The 15,938-nt window shown below is 40.1% G+C and overlaps 1 protein-coding gene across 2 annotated transcripts in view; it reads right to left on the bottom strand.

Moving 5' to 3' along the window:
- Nucleotides 1–15,938, bottom strand: part of MYO10 (myosin X) — a 155,461-nt gene that overhangs the window by 73,558 nt on the left and 65,965 nt on the right. For both annotated transcript variants that reach the window (XM_071736643.1, XM_071736642.1), the window contains one exon: nucleotides 15,355–15,513. In XM_071736643.1, coding sequence (XP_071592744.1) covers nucleotides 15,355–15,513 — 159 coding nt within the window. The remainder of the gene's footprint in view (nucleotides 1–15,354; nucleotides 15,514–15,938) is intronic.

Here is a 15,938-nt window from a genome sequence, read left to right as displayed (position 1 = left end):
TACAGACAGATGCTTCACCACCAGATGACTCTCTCATCGCTGGCAGGAACCAGCTGTGAAGCTGACAGCAGGACTGGGGCTCTCCTCACCTCCACAGCCCCTTGCCCAGAAAGGGCTGGGGATGGGGTGAGCAGCATCTTGGACACTACAGAAACACAGCCCCATGTGCTCCTCCTGCAGCTGCCCTCTCCTCCAGGAAGCCACCCCTGGGGCACACACTGAGACCCAGCAGCCATCAGATCCCCCCTCATTTTCCTTGCCTCTCTGTCAGCCTCTTCCACATCACTTACATTCCTCATATCTACCTGCCTCCCTCCTCCTTAGCTGGTATATAATTATCTCTGTGTGTTAGTTCTCCTTTCTCACTGTTACCCTGTTGTTACGTCCCCCATCATCCACCTGTTCATCCCCCCTCATGCCCAAGCAGCAGCTTTGAGCTTTTTCTACAGGACTAGAGCAGCCTCCTTGAAATGATGATAATTTTATTAGGTGCAAGGGGAATGTCCCTCCTCACTGTAACTTAAGTACATTTTACAGCTCTAAACTTTCAATCTGTGTGTTTTATAAAACCCCCCATGCTGTGTGATAGCTCTAAAGGTTTCACTAATAACATTTTAGCACAAGATTGTATTCCAGGGCAATTAGAGCACAGAGAAAACAGCTTAATTTCCAGGGATCATACCCTCTTGGGTTCTTAAATAACTAATGAGGAAGTCTTCGACAAAAAGCTTCCTCACTTTGATTTATATTTCAGCACAGATTGCATAGCTTGTTTTTTTTAAGTTACGTGAAAATAGCGCAAGCATGACAAATAAAACAGAATCCTATTCTTCTTTACCTTATTCAAATCTGACCAAAATCTTAGTAAAATTTAAGAAGAGTAACTAGAGGTAGATCACCACATACTTTTCTTGTTTCTCCAATTTCAAATGGTGAACATCATAAAAGGTGACAGCAGCCCACTTCTGCACTAACTCACTCAACATGATGCAGTCTTTCACATGATTTAAGCATAGCTTCAAAAAAATTAAGTAAACAGGTCCAGAATATTAGTCATTACTGCAACTATGAAAATATCTTAAAGTCAGGTTGTTTTGCTGACTCATAATTCATGCAAGGTGTCATGTGGTGTAAGATAGATGGCAATAACAAAAACTTAGTGAACAGACGGAGTAACTCTTAGAACATGTCACTATCCTAAAATTCCTTCTCTTCTTTTTTCTTTTCTTTCAGCAAAGACAGGAAGAATCACCACTTCAACTGAAATATCTCAGGTTTTGTGGTTCCAGTCTTCTGGTGCTTTGAGTATGTATTATTAGTTTGCAGAACAAGCTAAATGCATGCATGAATTGCTACCAAATCATTTCGATACAAGATAGAACATAATCAGGCTGCCAAAAAAAAACACAAACCCAACTTCCTTATCCCAATGCAAGATTACAAAAAAGATCCTCACAGACACAGCAAAACAGATTTATCAACTACCAAGTAGCATAATGCAACACAGCAGCAGCCACAACTAGATAGCTTCATGGAATAAACAGGACTTAGCTGGCCCAAGTGAAAGTTTCACCCAAGATTAGGGTTCAGCAAGGCAAGTGAGATGAAGCAAAACTATTCCCATTATTAAAAGATTTCCCAGGAAAAGACAAAGCTTCCCAAAATCTTTGCAAACTTCCCCTGGGATACTCAACAAGGTCTACTGGAAGAACAATTTCCTACAACACTTCCAAGTTTACAACATTTTTCCCTCCAGTAACTATTATGTACTTCTACTAGTAGCAATATTTTATAAACAGTAGATCCTACTCCTTCTAGCCTCTACCCTAGCACCCCTGAGAGCCACAAAGACAGGAACTGGAGGCACAGCAGGACCAGCACCCCACCAGAGTGCAGCACTACCTCACCACCCCCCTGCTTTGCAGGGCACTGCTTTCCCCCCCCCTGGGGACTCTGAGCAGCTTCCCCACTCAACCCCATTCTTGGAAGGGTGACTTTCCAGTTTTACAAGTGCAAGCACCTTAGCAGGAAGTTCAGCTGGTGTAAAGACAGACAAAAAAATGCAGGGCTGCTCAGTGGTTTGGCATTATCTCCTAAACACTGCACCAGGCATCATCATACGGCAGAGGCAGCTACCAGTCAGAAGAAAGATTTCTGAATTGCTTTATTATGATAACATAATGAGGTAGACGTCTAGATGAACTTTCAGAAAAGGTATTTTCCCATAAGAATGTCACTTCCACTTTGCTTACAAGTGAGTGAATAAAATTTTCTCTTTGTTCTTCGCAGTTTCTAATCTGATTCTCACAGTCAATTATTACTTATTTTAATGAAAGCACTCCAAAGCAGTTATGAATAGGAAAAATGCTCATACATCTGCCAGAGCACTAGCAAGCAATCAGGATTTCTGAATCTTTCCAGTAAAAATACTTTGAGGGAGTATTTCAGAGAAATACTGTGTAGAGCTCCTGTCACAAGTCGGACTTCTTAAATCTGTGGCAATGAACAAGACAGTTCACTTTTCTGTTATTTGGCCAACTCAACACTTCAGACAGAACCACATACAAATGCTTAAATTATGTTGTTATAGACTAAACCAGCAACAACGTGTTATCAGATCACCACTAATACATTTATTTAACCTTGAGAACAAATGGAAGTTCAGTTGAGTTATTCAGCCTGAATCCCAATGCAGTGTTTTGATTACCATATTAGAATGTCAGGCTCCTTTTCCATTTACAAATTTTTAATGAAATTCTACACTGATAGTGACAGTTCCAAGACACTTTCAGTCACAAACCACAGACAGTACTGCTCTCTTTTAGCATGTAAAAGGAAATAAGATTGCTTGCTGATCCTTTAGGAGGACATTCAAAACTTGAACTACAAAGCCTGTATTCTCTGCTGGACATTCAGTAAGGTGAAGGCCATTCAAAAGCCAAAATGAAAGATGCACTTGAGAAAGGAAGAGATTTGTCACCAGTTCTCTAAATACTTTGATTTGCTTTTTGTGTTCTAGTAACAATCAGCTTTGAACCTCATGTCTTGAAATCACCCCAGACTTCTTAAAACATTCAAAACCAGTTAGGTCTTTAACAAGGCCCACAAAGATTTCTGATACCCACAGAAATAGTATAGAAAACATTCTTACGGTCAGCATAGTCCTGCCTAGCATAAGTTTTTCTGGTGGTTTTGTTGTTGTTGTTGTTTTGGGTTTTTTTAAGGGAAACACCATCAGTATACTTTAGTCTGATGTGAAACAAATGTAAATTATGTAAAAAGCTGTATTGGTTAAAATTACAAGAAACAAGTTTGCAATAGATGAACTAAATACAGTTAGAGATGTCTTTCTTCCATTCTCGAAAAGGCTTTCGGACTAAAACAGGAGAAGAGGAGAAGAGAAAGTATAGTATGAAATTTCCCTTTTAGTGTTTTTTTCAGGTTCTCTATACAGAAGAAGCAACAAGAAAGGACATGGCCATAGTGAAACATCACATCATTAATCCTCTAAACCAAACCTACTAAATGTATCAGGACCAGCTTGCTCTCCATCCCTTCACAGACTTCTTTCAGGCATATCCTTTCAGGTTTGCTCCATAACCAGCAACCATTCACCTGCCACTTTTTCCCTTCTATGCCAAGACTTCTGCATCTCCACATTAGCATTTTTGTTTCTAAGGATCCTTTCTGATGTCTGTGTTTCATCCAAAACTTGCTGTATCTAGGTAAGGTCATCAGTTTTATGCCATGCTGGTTCTCAATACCTCCTTTCACCCTCAATATCAAGATACTCTTCTATATATCCCAGACTTCTAGCATCTGAGACATCCCATTCTGTCTTCTTAACTAACTAAATAAATGGAGGAGAGAAGAAAAAAAAAAAAAAAAAAAAAATCAGGCTCATTGTCCTGGCTTGAGCCAGGAAAGAACCAACTTTTTTTTAGCAATTTTACTAAAATTACCATTTATTAATTTCAGTTTCTTCTCAGTAGATGCACTTACCAAAATTAACAGCATGGTTTTCAGTCAGTGGCCGCTTCTAGCACTGATAACGCACAATGTTTATAGTTACTGCCGGAGAATGGTCTGCAGAAAGGCTCTCCTTATACTGGGAGACAGCACTTTGGACTTCGTTTTCAAAGAGCACTTTTGAGACTTCCTCTTTAGGTACAAGAAAAATCTATTCTCAATATAGAAGCAACATGTTAACAAATGCCTCAAAATTATCTTTCTGGGTTGTTTTTGAGCAGCACCTGACAGGTGGAGTCACTCAAGGAACTGATTTGGTATTTGAAAAGTAAGGGTTGTTTTTTTTTTTTTAATAAGGCTTAATTTACTCCACAAGTACAGTTTTCCAGGATCACCCTTAATATATAGGAAGCTTTAAATAAACTGCTGTGTATCTGGCTCACTAGAAAGTGACTATATAAGCCAATATGGGTGAAAAGATTTCTATCATTGTTCCACAAAAGTTGGGCATGTCTCATACCTTTAAATCATCAAGGCTCCAGTCCTGTTACTGAACTGCAACATTGGTGCTTTCACAGCGCTTACAGAGACAGATGATGTTTGAAAGACACAAAATAGCTGTCAAACTTCTTTATCTTCAGAACCCCAACCTTCAAGGCGTCCAGATGCAAAACCACAGAAGAGCTTACCCCCCACTGCAGGTACAGCCTTCTCTCAATTCTCCCAGGTAAAGGGATTGATGGTAATCACGCCTGAGATTATTCTGAGGCAAAGATGTCTTGGTCAACCACCATATATATGTCAGCACAAAAAGAAGAAAGATGGCTAGACCATACTTTGGCATGATTTTTAAGGGAGGGAACAGAAGGGGTATGGGTATACCATAAACCGAATGATAATAAGGGCCCTTGTTCTTGGTAGGACCTTGATTTATCCTTTCTGTGGTAAGTATGCCTCATCTTTCAACTGGTCCCACACTAATTTCAGTGGGATGGAATCCAGTTGTCTCCCTAAATTATACACTAAGATGTCTGAAGCCAAGCTCTTTACTTAAAAGCCATAATCGAAATGAAGTTCTAAACTACAAGTTTAGATGCTTTCCACTGATCAACCCATTTCTAAGATGGAAATGTCATACTCTATAATCATCCCTACATGTTTGGGCTTCTTCAGCCTCAACCAGTTTGGTGAGCCATGGTGGATTTCTAACAGTCTCAATGTAAATCAGCTTTGCTTTCCTTTATCACTGTGTTCCCTGTCAGTGCACACACCATTATGACCTCTGAATTGTCTTTTTTTTCTTCTCAGGGCTGTTTTAGAATTGACTGCAAAATGAGATGCTTGTAAACACACAGATTATACTACAAATACCCAGAGCTAGCACCCATAGGAGATGACCTTTTGAAGGGAACCAGAACAACACAAAGAATGGCACTAAGACAATGAAGTGCCAACAGACTGCCACTGACATTCAAGCCCCACCTGTTAAATGTTCTCCCTGTCATTGCTTTCTACAAGCATCTTCTGAGGCACATTCACACAGCTTCGCTGCGCTTTAACATGTCATCAGTCTATGGTGTAAGCTGCTGCTGCAGTCTCTCCTACCACCTCCCTCCTTGACAGCCTTTTCCCTTTGTATTCTGAGCACAGAACATATCCAAGGAGTACCAGAACTAATTTCAGAGCCAGGCTTTATGCTGGTTTTCACTGACACAACTCATTGGAAGATTTTTTTAAGAATTTGTGAGTTTTTTCTATACGTGATTTCAGATGATAATCAGAAACTCTCAGGTAACAGCATCCCCAGTTAGTTGCATTCTTTTCTGTTATGTTCATCCCTCAATCAAACCAAAGGGACCTTGAGCTTCCCTTGTTATAGAACATTAAGCAACACCCACTTTGGGGTCCAGCTACCTTTTAACTTCTAAACTAAGCAAATCCTTCCACTCCCCAGAGCCTCAGCCTTACACATCCATACTGTAGTTGTTCTAGGCAGCTAGGCTACAAAAACCTATTTCTTCTGGGTTAAAAACTGACTTTGGATTGCCTTAGCTGCCAATGGAAATATGGAAACAGTACACTGAGGCAGTCACATCTCTCAGCTTAACTCCAGAGAAAGCTCAGAGGTGGTGAAGAACCTGCACAAAATTAAGAGCTCACCACACGTTGAGATACTCTCATAGCTTAATTTCATTGTGTTTTCCCATTAATTTTCTCCTACTGAATATGCTGTTCCATGTGGATGGTGACACTCGGTCTCCAAGTGTCATCCAGAATCTGCACCAAAAAGTTCAGCTAGGAAATATGAAACCAAGATAAAGAAGAGATGAGAGAAGAATGATGTTACAACCAAATGTAAAAATCAAACCAACAGACTGTAAGAGTCAAATAAGGAAAAATGTCTATCTGATATAAGAACTCCGCAGGTTTCTGACATTTTTCTCCTGTACAAAATTGACCAAGTCCTCTTGTTTTTATTGGGGTTTTTTTTTTTTGCTGACTAATACGAGACAACCTCTACCATCTAGCAGTACTATGTGGTAGATGTCAGGATAATGGTCTTTTGTGATCTACTGCAAGGAATATTTACATTAAAACTTATGGAAGAGTACCTCTCTTCACTGTTGTCAAATGGAGAGAGGAGGTGACCTCCTGAACAAAAATCTGCAATTGATTAGAATGAGACATTGATTTTTGTCATTTTCATGGTCTGCAATGCAGCATGTGACTATACATTTGCACATCAGACGGCAGCAATCTGTGCACAAGTGCACAAATTATTTCTAACGGGGCAATCTCTAGCTCAAATCAGAGAAGAGAGACCTCATGGCTCATCCCTTCCTTTCAAATGGCCTGTGGCCACACACTGGTCCTTTTCCCTGCTTTGTTATTGTACTATGCTCAAATGATTCTTTCAAGGCCTAATTGAAGGCCTAATTTACCCTCCAGCAAGGAAAAAAAAAAAATGTTGTTCTTCTTTCCTATAGATTCGTCTTGGGAAGATGAAGGGGCTTTTCAGAGAAAATGCATTAAAACAAAATAAAAAAAAATCTGGTAGACGATATCCCAAGAGGCCATGTCTCCAGAACACAGGAGAAACATTTTTAATACAAACCTTTGGAGATCTGTTACAGTCTGCCTGCAAGTATTTTACATACTGATACCCCAATTTTCATAATTTCCATGCTCTTTTTAATGTTTTAATACCTCTTCTAGAGAAGGGGCTTCTTTAGGAGGACAGCAGGAAAAGCTGGAATTACACTTTAACAGAGCATGAAAACAGAAATCAAGAGCCAGAATAACTGAAATCTAAGCCTATGCCAGGTAGTTTGCTGGATGGCACTGAGCTGCTGCCAAATAGCCGTAGGTCTAGAAATCTGCACTAAGATGGTAAACAGTATTAGCAGTCAAAAGTCTGTAAATGGAACTTTTGGACTCCATTCCCCTTCAAAAGGAAAGAGTGATAGACACCAGAAACAGATAGCTGAAACTGCTAGTGAGAATGGGACTACATCTTTTGAAATAAAAGTAGCAGCCAGACTACTTTTAATAATCAATAGTTCATTTAAACAGGAAGACAATAGCCATAAAAGTAATTTAATTAATTCTCAATGTTAATGGGTTGTCTGTGGCCTTTCTAGTAATAAACTGCTGTAATATGTGAACAAGGTAGCTGGACTGTGTAGCACAAGCTTTAAATTTTGTGCAGCTTGTTTTACAGTCAAAGCCTAACTCATGTAAATAAAACATGTGCTGGTGACAGACAAGCAGCTTAAGTTTCAGAGTCTGAATTCCTCCTTTGAATGCCTTTGCAGGACTGGGAGCAACAGACCTTACAGAAAGGAGCCAGTCTACCGACAAGTGAAGCAAAGCTAGATGCAGGAGAATGAACCATCATTTGCAAAAGCTCTGACTGAAGCACTTACACAAATGACTAAAAAATTTTGGTTTTGATTCTGCACACGTGTCTACTTTTTGTTCTCTACTCAGTTAACTAGTGACATTCAATGAAGGTCTGGAGAAACCAACAACAAAAAAACGCCTTTGAATCTGAGAAGACATTAGCAATGGATGCCTTCACCAATGACAAAATGTGTACAAGATGATAGATTTCTGCTTTATAGTTACCATTAAGTAGGGTTTATGTAACATTCAAAACTCCTGGAAGCCAACAGGAATTGATCCTGTTGACCTTACATGTATTATTTATTCTATCAGCCAGCCAAAACAGAAGAAAAATGCTGGTACAAAGCTGACAGAAAGCAAATTTTTCTGATGTTTTAACAGACCTTTGACCTTCTCTTCACCTCCCCCCTGAAATAGCCCACTGGTGAGAGAGGGTAAGATCTCTCCTGAAGCATATACATACAGCAGGTTACCAACAAGTAATGTGCTGTAGACCTCAATATGAATTTATGTGATTGTGTAACCATTGCAAACATGTAGCCATTTTGTATTGTATTTGTATTGCATACACTGCAAAGTGATTGTGTAGCCATTGCATACCTGCCTAAGGACCTTCCTTTTTAATGGCCTTGTGTAGATGATACCACCTTATGCCAAAATATTTATTAAGATCTGAACATATGCACCTTAAAAATCCCCAGTATTTTCAGTTGTGAGGACAAAGCCCAGAGAATCATTCTTTATTATTGTTATAATTATTAGCAGTCCCATAAGTTCTGCAGTAAGGAGGAATTCAGAAGCAAAGCTGGTTAACCAACCCATAGCACATGTTCACCTCTCATATTGTTACAGCTGTTGTTTGGCTAACATATTAAAAAAAGAAAAACAAGTTTGATGGTAACTGGCCTTGGGCAGACAATTGTTGATCTATACAACTGACCAACCTTTAGAAATCACAATCACCAGAAATAAATTCCACTAGATTTCCAATTAAATCCCTGCTGTGTTTATATAGATCTTTGTCTGCTGCTCTCTAGTAACAGATGTGAAATGGAAGCTGTAATTAATGCTTGGAGACAGGAACTCATTTTGAGCTACATTTTGAAAACATTATCTGATGTGTGTAAGCATAACATGCTAATTATGGAGGTAAGTAGCTATGTATAGACATTTATCATGCAATCCTAGCAACAGCACTCTGCTCTCTGCACCTCCCCTGAAGGAGCTGGTGAAGAGAATCTCCTCCGTAGCATAGGAAGGCATGAAAAACATTGTGATTCACCAGTGCACCTGTTAAATATCTTTACTGCAGAAGTATAGCAATTAAATAAACAGCAATTTTCTCAATGGCCATACAGCAGAACCTGTAGACCTGTTACTTGGGACTGCTCTAGAGCATCGGATGCCTGTGGAGAGGGACTGTGCAACCACTGCTGGGTTGCAGGCAAGACCTAAATGTAGTTCTAGCCTAATAACAAAGGACTTGGTCTAAATGTACACGCGCAATACTTACATATGATGATACTAATTAATGACACAATGTGTGTTTACCATTGTATTGTTTTTTAAAGTCAATGGCCCACACTTAGTTATACCACAAAGCATGACAGATCAAAGACCAAGGCCTATCGACCGTCCAGGATGGTGTATGGGTCTTTGATACACATTCTGTTAAGGTTCAGTTTCTGCAGGAAGCACATCCAAGATGTTCTATTTAAGAAACTGGTCATGGCAGCTTTTGTCTTTATAAGTACACATTTTGGGTCTCTTGTCTTCTACTGATCTTACTTTGCCTCTCTGCCTCCACATAAAACTTGTGTCTGTCGTAGAGGACATCTGAAAAGTGCTTTCATAGTGCATTAATTATGTCTGACTTCCTTTGTTTAACTGACCAAGACTTTGGTGCGCCTTGCTATTTTCTCACTACTGCATGTAGCAACATCCACTCCCTGATGACCATCATTACATGGCACAGAGCAGCTGCAATGGGTCTGAAATGAGTTTTACTGTATGTAAGGGAGGAAAAAAAAAAAAAAAAAAAAAGCAAAAAGCAAATGCAAAAACTTAGATAATCAAGTCACAGAGAACAACTGACCTAATACTAACGTGTCTATGTCTGCAAAGAGAATTTGAAAACACCCTGATGGCAATTATTGATTAATATTGCACAAACATCAACTAGTTGCCTCAGGGAACCTTCATGATTTCTAGGGAAATAAATTATCTAATTACAACTGACCAAGCTGCTTAAGTAAATAAACACAAATAGATTTAACATTTATGTATAAATAATGGTCTATACCTTTAAAGAACAGATAACTGAGCATTCAGTGTAATGAAGAGACTGGGAACTCTGAGAGCAACCTTGTCACAGAAGTGCAACTTTTCCGGTTTAAAAAAAAAAAAAAAATCAGAGAAACATAGCTTTCTCTTCCAAGTTAATCCATGTTTGTTGCTTCAACTGACAAGAGAAAGGAAGCCAGCCACAAACGCTGAGCTCCTAATTACCATCATCCTCCCTCTGATGGTAGATGTGGTTGGTACAGCACTACATGTCTACGTGGCTGGTACAGAAGTTTTTAGTCAGACACACACAACCCTAACAGATGGTTGCAATTACCGGCAGGCAAGCTGCAGTCCTAATTTGAAAGTGAGCAAAAATAGCTTATGTTCCCTCTCACCCTTCATGGCCACCACACCCAGCTGATGGAAAACCTGGAGGCTACTCAGGGGAGGGCAGCCAAGGGACCTCTCTACCCCACCCCACCCAGCACGCCTCCCTGGGTGCACAGACACTTTTTCCATCTAAACAAAATGGGCACACGTCAAATCATCACCACTTCAAAGGGGCACATGCCTACCTGGCACTTCAGAGCTTAATTCAAAAGGAAAAAACTAATCAGACGTGCTTTGAAAACTTGCTTATTACTTGAGCTCAGGCAAAAGAGGGTGGATCTGACACTGAAAAACCCCATATTGCCCTGTACGGGGCATATTGCAGTTATTCCCAACCTGTCCCTCACCTCAGCAAAAGCTTCTCTCTAATCCTCTGCTCTGTTCTTCTGGGATTTGCTCGCCTACATCAGTAACTAACCACTGGCCACAGAGACAAGATAATCACAGCTCATCCTGCAGCCAGCTCCAACACTGCAATTTGTGAGTCTTGCAGCACAATCTTCACAGAATGGTTTACAGTGTCCTCGCCAAGGCTAAGCCTGTCTCCTCCACAATATGTTTACTTTACTAAAAGTATACCAGAATCAACAGCTTTGGGAACAAGTCACCTTTGAACAGTGACAAGAACGGCTGCCGCAGCGCTTCCCCTCTCCACAACTCATGCCCCGTGCTGGCCTTGCTTCTGTGGAGATGGAATCCCTCATTTGCCTCCACAAAAAGCTCCATTTTCAAACGTGGGCACCTTCAGCTTTTAACACTGATGTTTATTTTTCCATGTTTTGCCACATACCAGCCTAATCTGAGCAAGCTAATCTGAGCAAAGACAGGCATTAAATCTTCTATGCCAACCTCTGGAGGCTGGACCTCCCACATCAGGTTGTTCCAAATGGGATACAATGTATGAAGAAGCAGCAATGGAAACCCCTGCAAGATATGGTCACTGCCATCCTAACTCTGTTCCTTTGCTGGACTACAAAAATAGTGATAGCCCAAAAGCCAGCTCTTAGCTAGAAACAGTATTAATCAAGGAACCTACAAAAATACCTGCCAGGAGCCTCCTTTAAGTAATTAAGAAAAGGCATGTACATCCCATGCTTCTTGCAAGCCAACAACGGAAAGCACATGTGCTTTTCTTTCATGGAAATTCAGACAAAAAGTATCACAAGCAGATGTCAACAGACTTGGCAGTGATACAAAAAGATGGTTGCACACATACACATACAACTTCTGTCATTCACCTTTCCCGTAACAGTACAGCTTCATCTAAAAACCTCAATTCATTAAGTACAGATCCAGGCACAGCTGTCATTATGAACATAGTCTGTATGATAAATCCATATTGCCCACTCCTCAAAAACCAGGAAGAAATAATAGAAAATCCTCCGATGACTCTTTGTAGTTGAAGTTGTTGGCAGCAGCAAAGAAAGTCACTGACTTGTGTGACAAAACTCAGCATCCACAGCAAATATCTTTATAGCATTAACGATAAAGTAGTTATGAGTTTAGGAACACTTCTATGATTATGCGAGACAAAAATCTTATTAAATAAAGGAAGAATAAACAGAGCTCAAAGATAAAGATATTTTTTAACTGTTCATTTGCTGAAGAAACACTTCCTCTAATACAAACATACATATTAACAATGAAAAAACTGCATAAATTACTTTCTTCCTGAGAAAGTAACTGTTTCTTTCGTATTTTTAAAATTCTAGATACTTTTCACCATAATTCATCCACTCTGTAAAATTTGAGTGTGTGAAGAAGCAAGCCCCAAAACTTATGTTATGTTAGAACTTATGTTCTAATTAAGTTCATTCTCCATTAAGAATATAGAGGTGCTTTCCAGTTTCATTGCCACTTGCAAGTTTTTAGTGAGATGACCAGCCCTTATGCTCAGAGTAGAGAGGGGAACAAGCCTTCCCAATTTATCCCTAATGCCCAAGGGATAGATACAGCCCAGGTGTTGAGGGGGACACAAGAGACAGGATGTGCACTACGCTGATGAAGCAATTACTGTCCACGGGAGAGGACTTTTTGGAGAGAAAGGAGAAGGTACATGTACAGTTTGGAAAGTTTTGATTGCTCCTGGCATGAGCTCCAATGGTTTCTTCTGTCCTTTACAATAACTATAACTAGTCTGGTCCCATAACACATTTACCAGGAACCTAGTATGTTCAGCTGCAAGTATGCCTTCAGCAAAAGAAAACTATAGCTCCTGCTATAAAGCATGCTCAAATACTTATCAAGTTCTCATAGAATTACTCAAGCTATTTAATAGACTTCTCTCAGTGTTTCTGTTCCTGAAGTCCTGTCCTGGTAAAACTCAGTGGGGTAACAATGAGGTGAGAGAAAAGCTGTTTCTTACACTGGGTCCTGCTTACACATATAGGACACCAGAGAAGCCTTCCTATGCATTTCAAAACAAATCTTTTTTTTCCAATCTTCTTCTCAGTTGAGCTTGACCCAAAAGAGTAAGCAGTGAGGTTAGCAAAACTGAGGGGACAGTGAGTGTCAGGTGAGTGCCAATGAGTTCAGCAGCAACTGCAGATCTGTCAACAGCAACAGCACACAAACCTGTTTGTCTAGAAACAAGCACTACACTGAGCACCAAGGATCAGAATGCCCTAAACTTGCCCTGACAAGCTAAGAAATAAGCTAGGACATGTCTCTTTAGAACAAGGCTATTCTTCACCTCTTAAAAAAAAAAAAAAATCATCCCCTTTTACACACATGGTGTTTAAAATGGGGAAAGGCTGAGTGTCCCATATCCAAGTAAACATTATTACTCAGAATGTGTTTAATTTTGATTCACATTGAGTACTCTATTCTAGTCTACTAACACTGGTGGAAAACCGAACTGTTACCAAGTAGATTTTCACCCCACACACGTGAAAGATTGTTCATTTATGCTACTCAATTTTTGTTTACTGATTTTTCTGAAAGGAAAATAGTTCGTTCATTTTGAGAAAAGACATGCATAAAGATATTGAAAAAAAGATTACCTCAACATTTAGGATTACCTGTGCTAGCACCTTTAAAGGTACAAAGGCACATAATTTCCTTGTGCTTATTTTTGCTTTTATCACAAAAAATTAAGTACAGATAAAGTTTATTTGTATGTTAAGATATGTCCATGTTTAAAAATGAAGAAGCCAAGCTTAATAGATGACGCTTAGAAAATAAAGTATGTATAAGGCCAAATCAAGGATGGAGACAGCTGAGGCAAACAAAAATTATTTATGCTCTATAATTATTAATTTTATAAAACAAAACAAAACACCAGCCACTGAACCACTGCAATGTAGCATTTTGGAATCTGTAATGGCCACTACTATTCCTTATATCTTTCTCACATTTAGCATAGTTCCAGATTTAGGAAAGATTTCTATCTAGTCACTTCAAGATAAATGAAAATATTTTGAAAGCAAGTAAACTTATTCACACAAACCTTCATTACAGAGCTGAGGAAAAGAATTCTCTGTAGATGTAGACTAAATTTTAGTTTTTGAAAGTGCTAACCAGCTTCCTGTTCTCATACATCTAAACTCCATCTAGCTCTATTTCATGGCACAGGTCCTCTGCTTGACAACTGCAACTACAATAAAAAAGGGGATGTTGACCAGATTTGGAGCTTAGCCTGATGGGATCTCAGATCAGTCACAGGCTAAATCCCACCAAATCCTCCTTGGTGACACACACACTGTCCTGGTTTGGGCCAGGATAAAGGTGATTTTTCTGAGTTTCTTGTCGATGGTTGAACTTGCTGGGGTTGACAGCAAGTTTCTCAAATGGAGTATTCCATCCCATGTGCGTCATCCTCGGTATGGAGTTGGGGGATCTCGAGGACTGAGCCACACCCTTACCAGCTGATCGGCCTCACCTGAGATCATCAGCAGAAGTGCTGGGTACCACCCCCCTTAACAGCCAATTGGTCTCACCTGTGGCACTATAAAAGACCAGCAGAAGCTCCTGGCTGCCTCCCTGGCTGGCTGCTTGTGGCCCTGCCTGCTGCCCTGCCTGCTGCCCGGTTGCCTGCTGCCCGGTTGCCTGCTGCCCGGTTGCCTGCTGCCCGGTTGCCTGCTGCCCGGTTGCCTGCTGCCCGGTTGCCTGCCTGCCTGCCTTCACCCGGCATCTGGGAAGGATCCCATCCAGTCCGTTTGCCCGCCTGCTGCCCTGCCTGCTGCCCAGTTGCTTGCCTGCCTGCCTTCACCCGGCTTGCGTGAGAACTGTTGGGGGAAAAGGGGGAAGGACTCTGATATTCATTCTCCTGTATATTTATATATATATATGTATAGCATTTTTCTTTTTTTTATTTACCATTATTGTTTCATTAAAGTTGATTGGTTTAGCCTCCAACCCATAAGTCTCTCTCCCTTATTCTCTCTCCTTTCTTATCAAGGAGGAGAGAGAGATTAATAGAGAGCATCTGTCACCCGGTTTAATCGCCGGGCCAGTGTTAAACCTTGACACACACACAGAATGTACAGCTGGGGCAAAGGATCTCATGGAGAAGAGAAAAAACAGAGCCCTTTACACAACCCTGTCACTGGAAGTGTGAAAGCGTATGGAACATGATTGTTTTCCAATCTTTCCAAGGGATCACCTGGCCAATCCTGAGCTACCTTCATCTTCTGTCATTGTTGGCAAGTCACTAGATGAGGGTTTCTTCACCTCTATGTAGATTTACAAAGAACCAGAGAACCTTAGGAAGGGAGATAACACGGAACAGCAAAACACGCACAGCCCTCATGCATTCAGAAACATTCCCTGTGGGTATTTTTCTTAATTTTAGAAGAAACTTACATAGATTTTATCTTGCTGATATCGCTGGAATAAGTTGTGCATAATGGAGCCTTCGTGGAGATCTATGAGTGCTGCCATGTCTTCCACGCTCTCTGTGCTTGTTTGATGCATAGGTGTTACTTTTTGGTGTGTGATTGTGCTCTGTTTGTATGTGAATACCTGAAAGAGAGGGAAAAAAAAAAATCAAACTATGATCAGTGCACACATTCAAAAACTCCTATTTCATATCTATTCATGTTCCCTATCCAGTTTACCAGTGCGAAGACTTGTAAAACATATTAGTCTGCTAGACATACTATCTTCCAAAGCTCCTTTGACAAATAATTGAAGCACCAAAGATACATATAGGTACATGGGCATCATACAAAACTAGAACATATTGATAATGCACTGAGGACTATGAGGTGTTTTCCTTTTTAAAGGAAATTGTATTTCACACTGGACTACTGTTAAGACTTCATCAGAAGAAAAATAAACCAAGCAATAATCATTCCCCAAAAATCCAAAACCAGACAACCAACAAAAAAACCCTACAGTAAATCCCACTTATGCTCAAATTTCTCTAGAAGGAAATGTTTTAGAGT

Source organism: Heliangelus exortis, chromosome 2, assembly GCF_036169615.1.
Source record: "Heliangelus exortis chromosome 2, bHelExo1.hap1, whole genome shotgun sequence".
Lineage (NCBI taxonomy): Eukaryota > Metazoa > Chordata > Aves > Apodiformes > Trochilidae > Heliangelus > Heliangelus exortis.
Note: the sequence above shows the minus strand (reverse complement) of the source record. Positions and strands in the feature narration are given on the sequence as shown.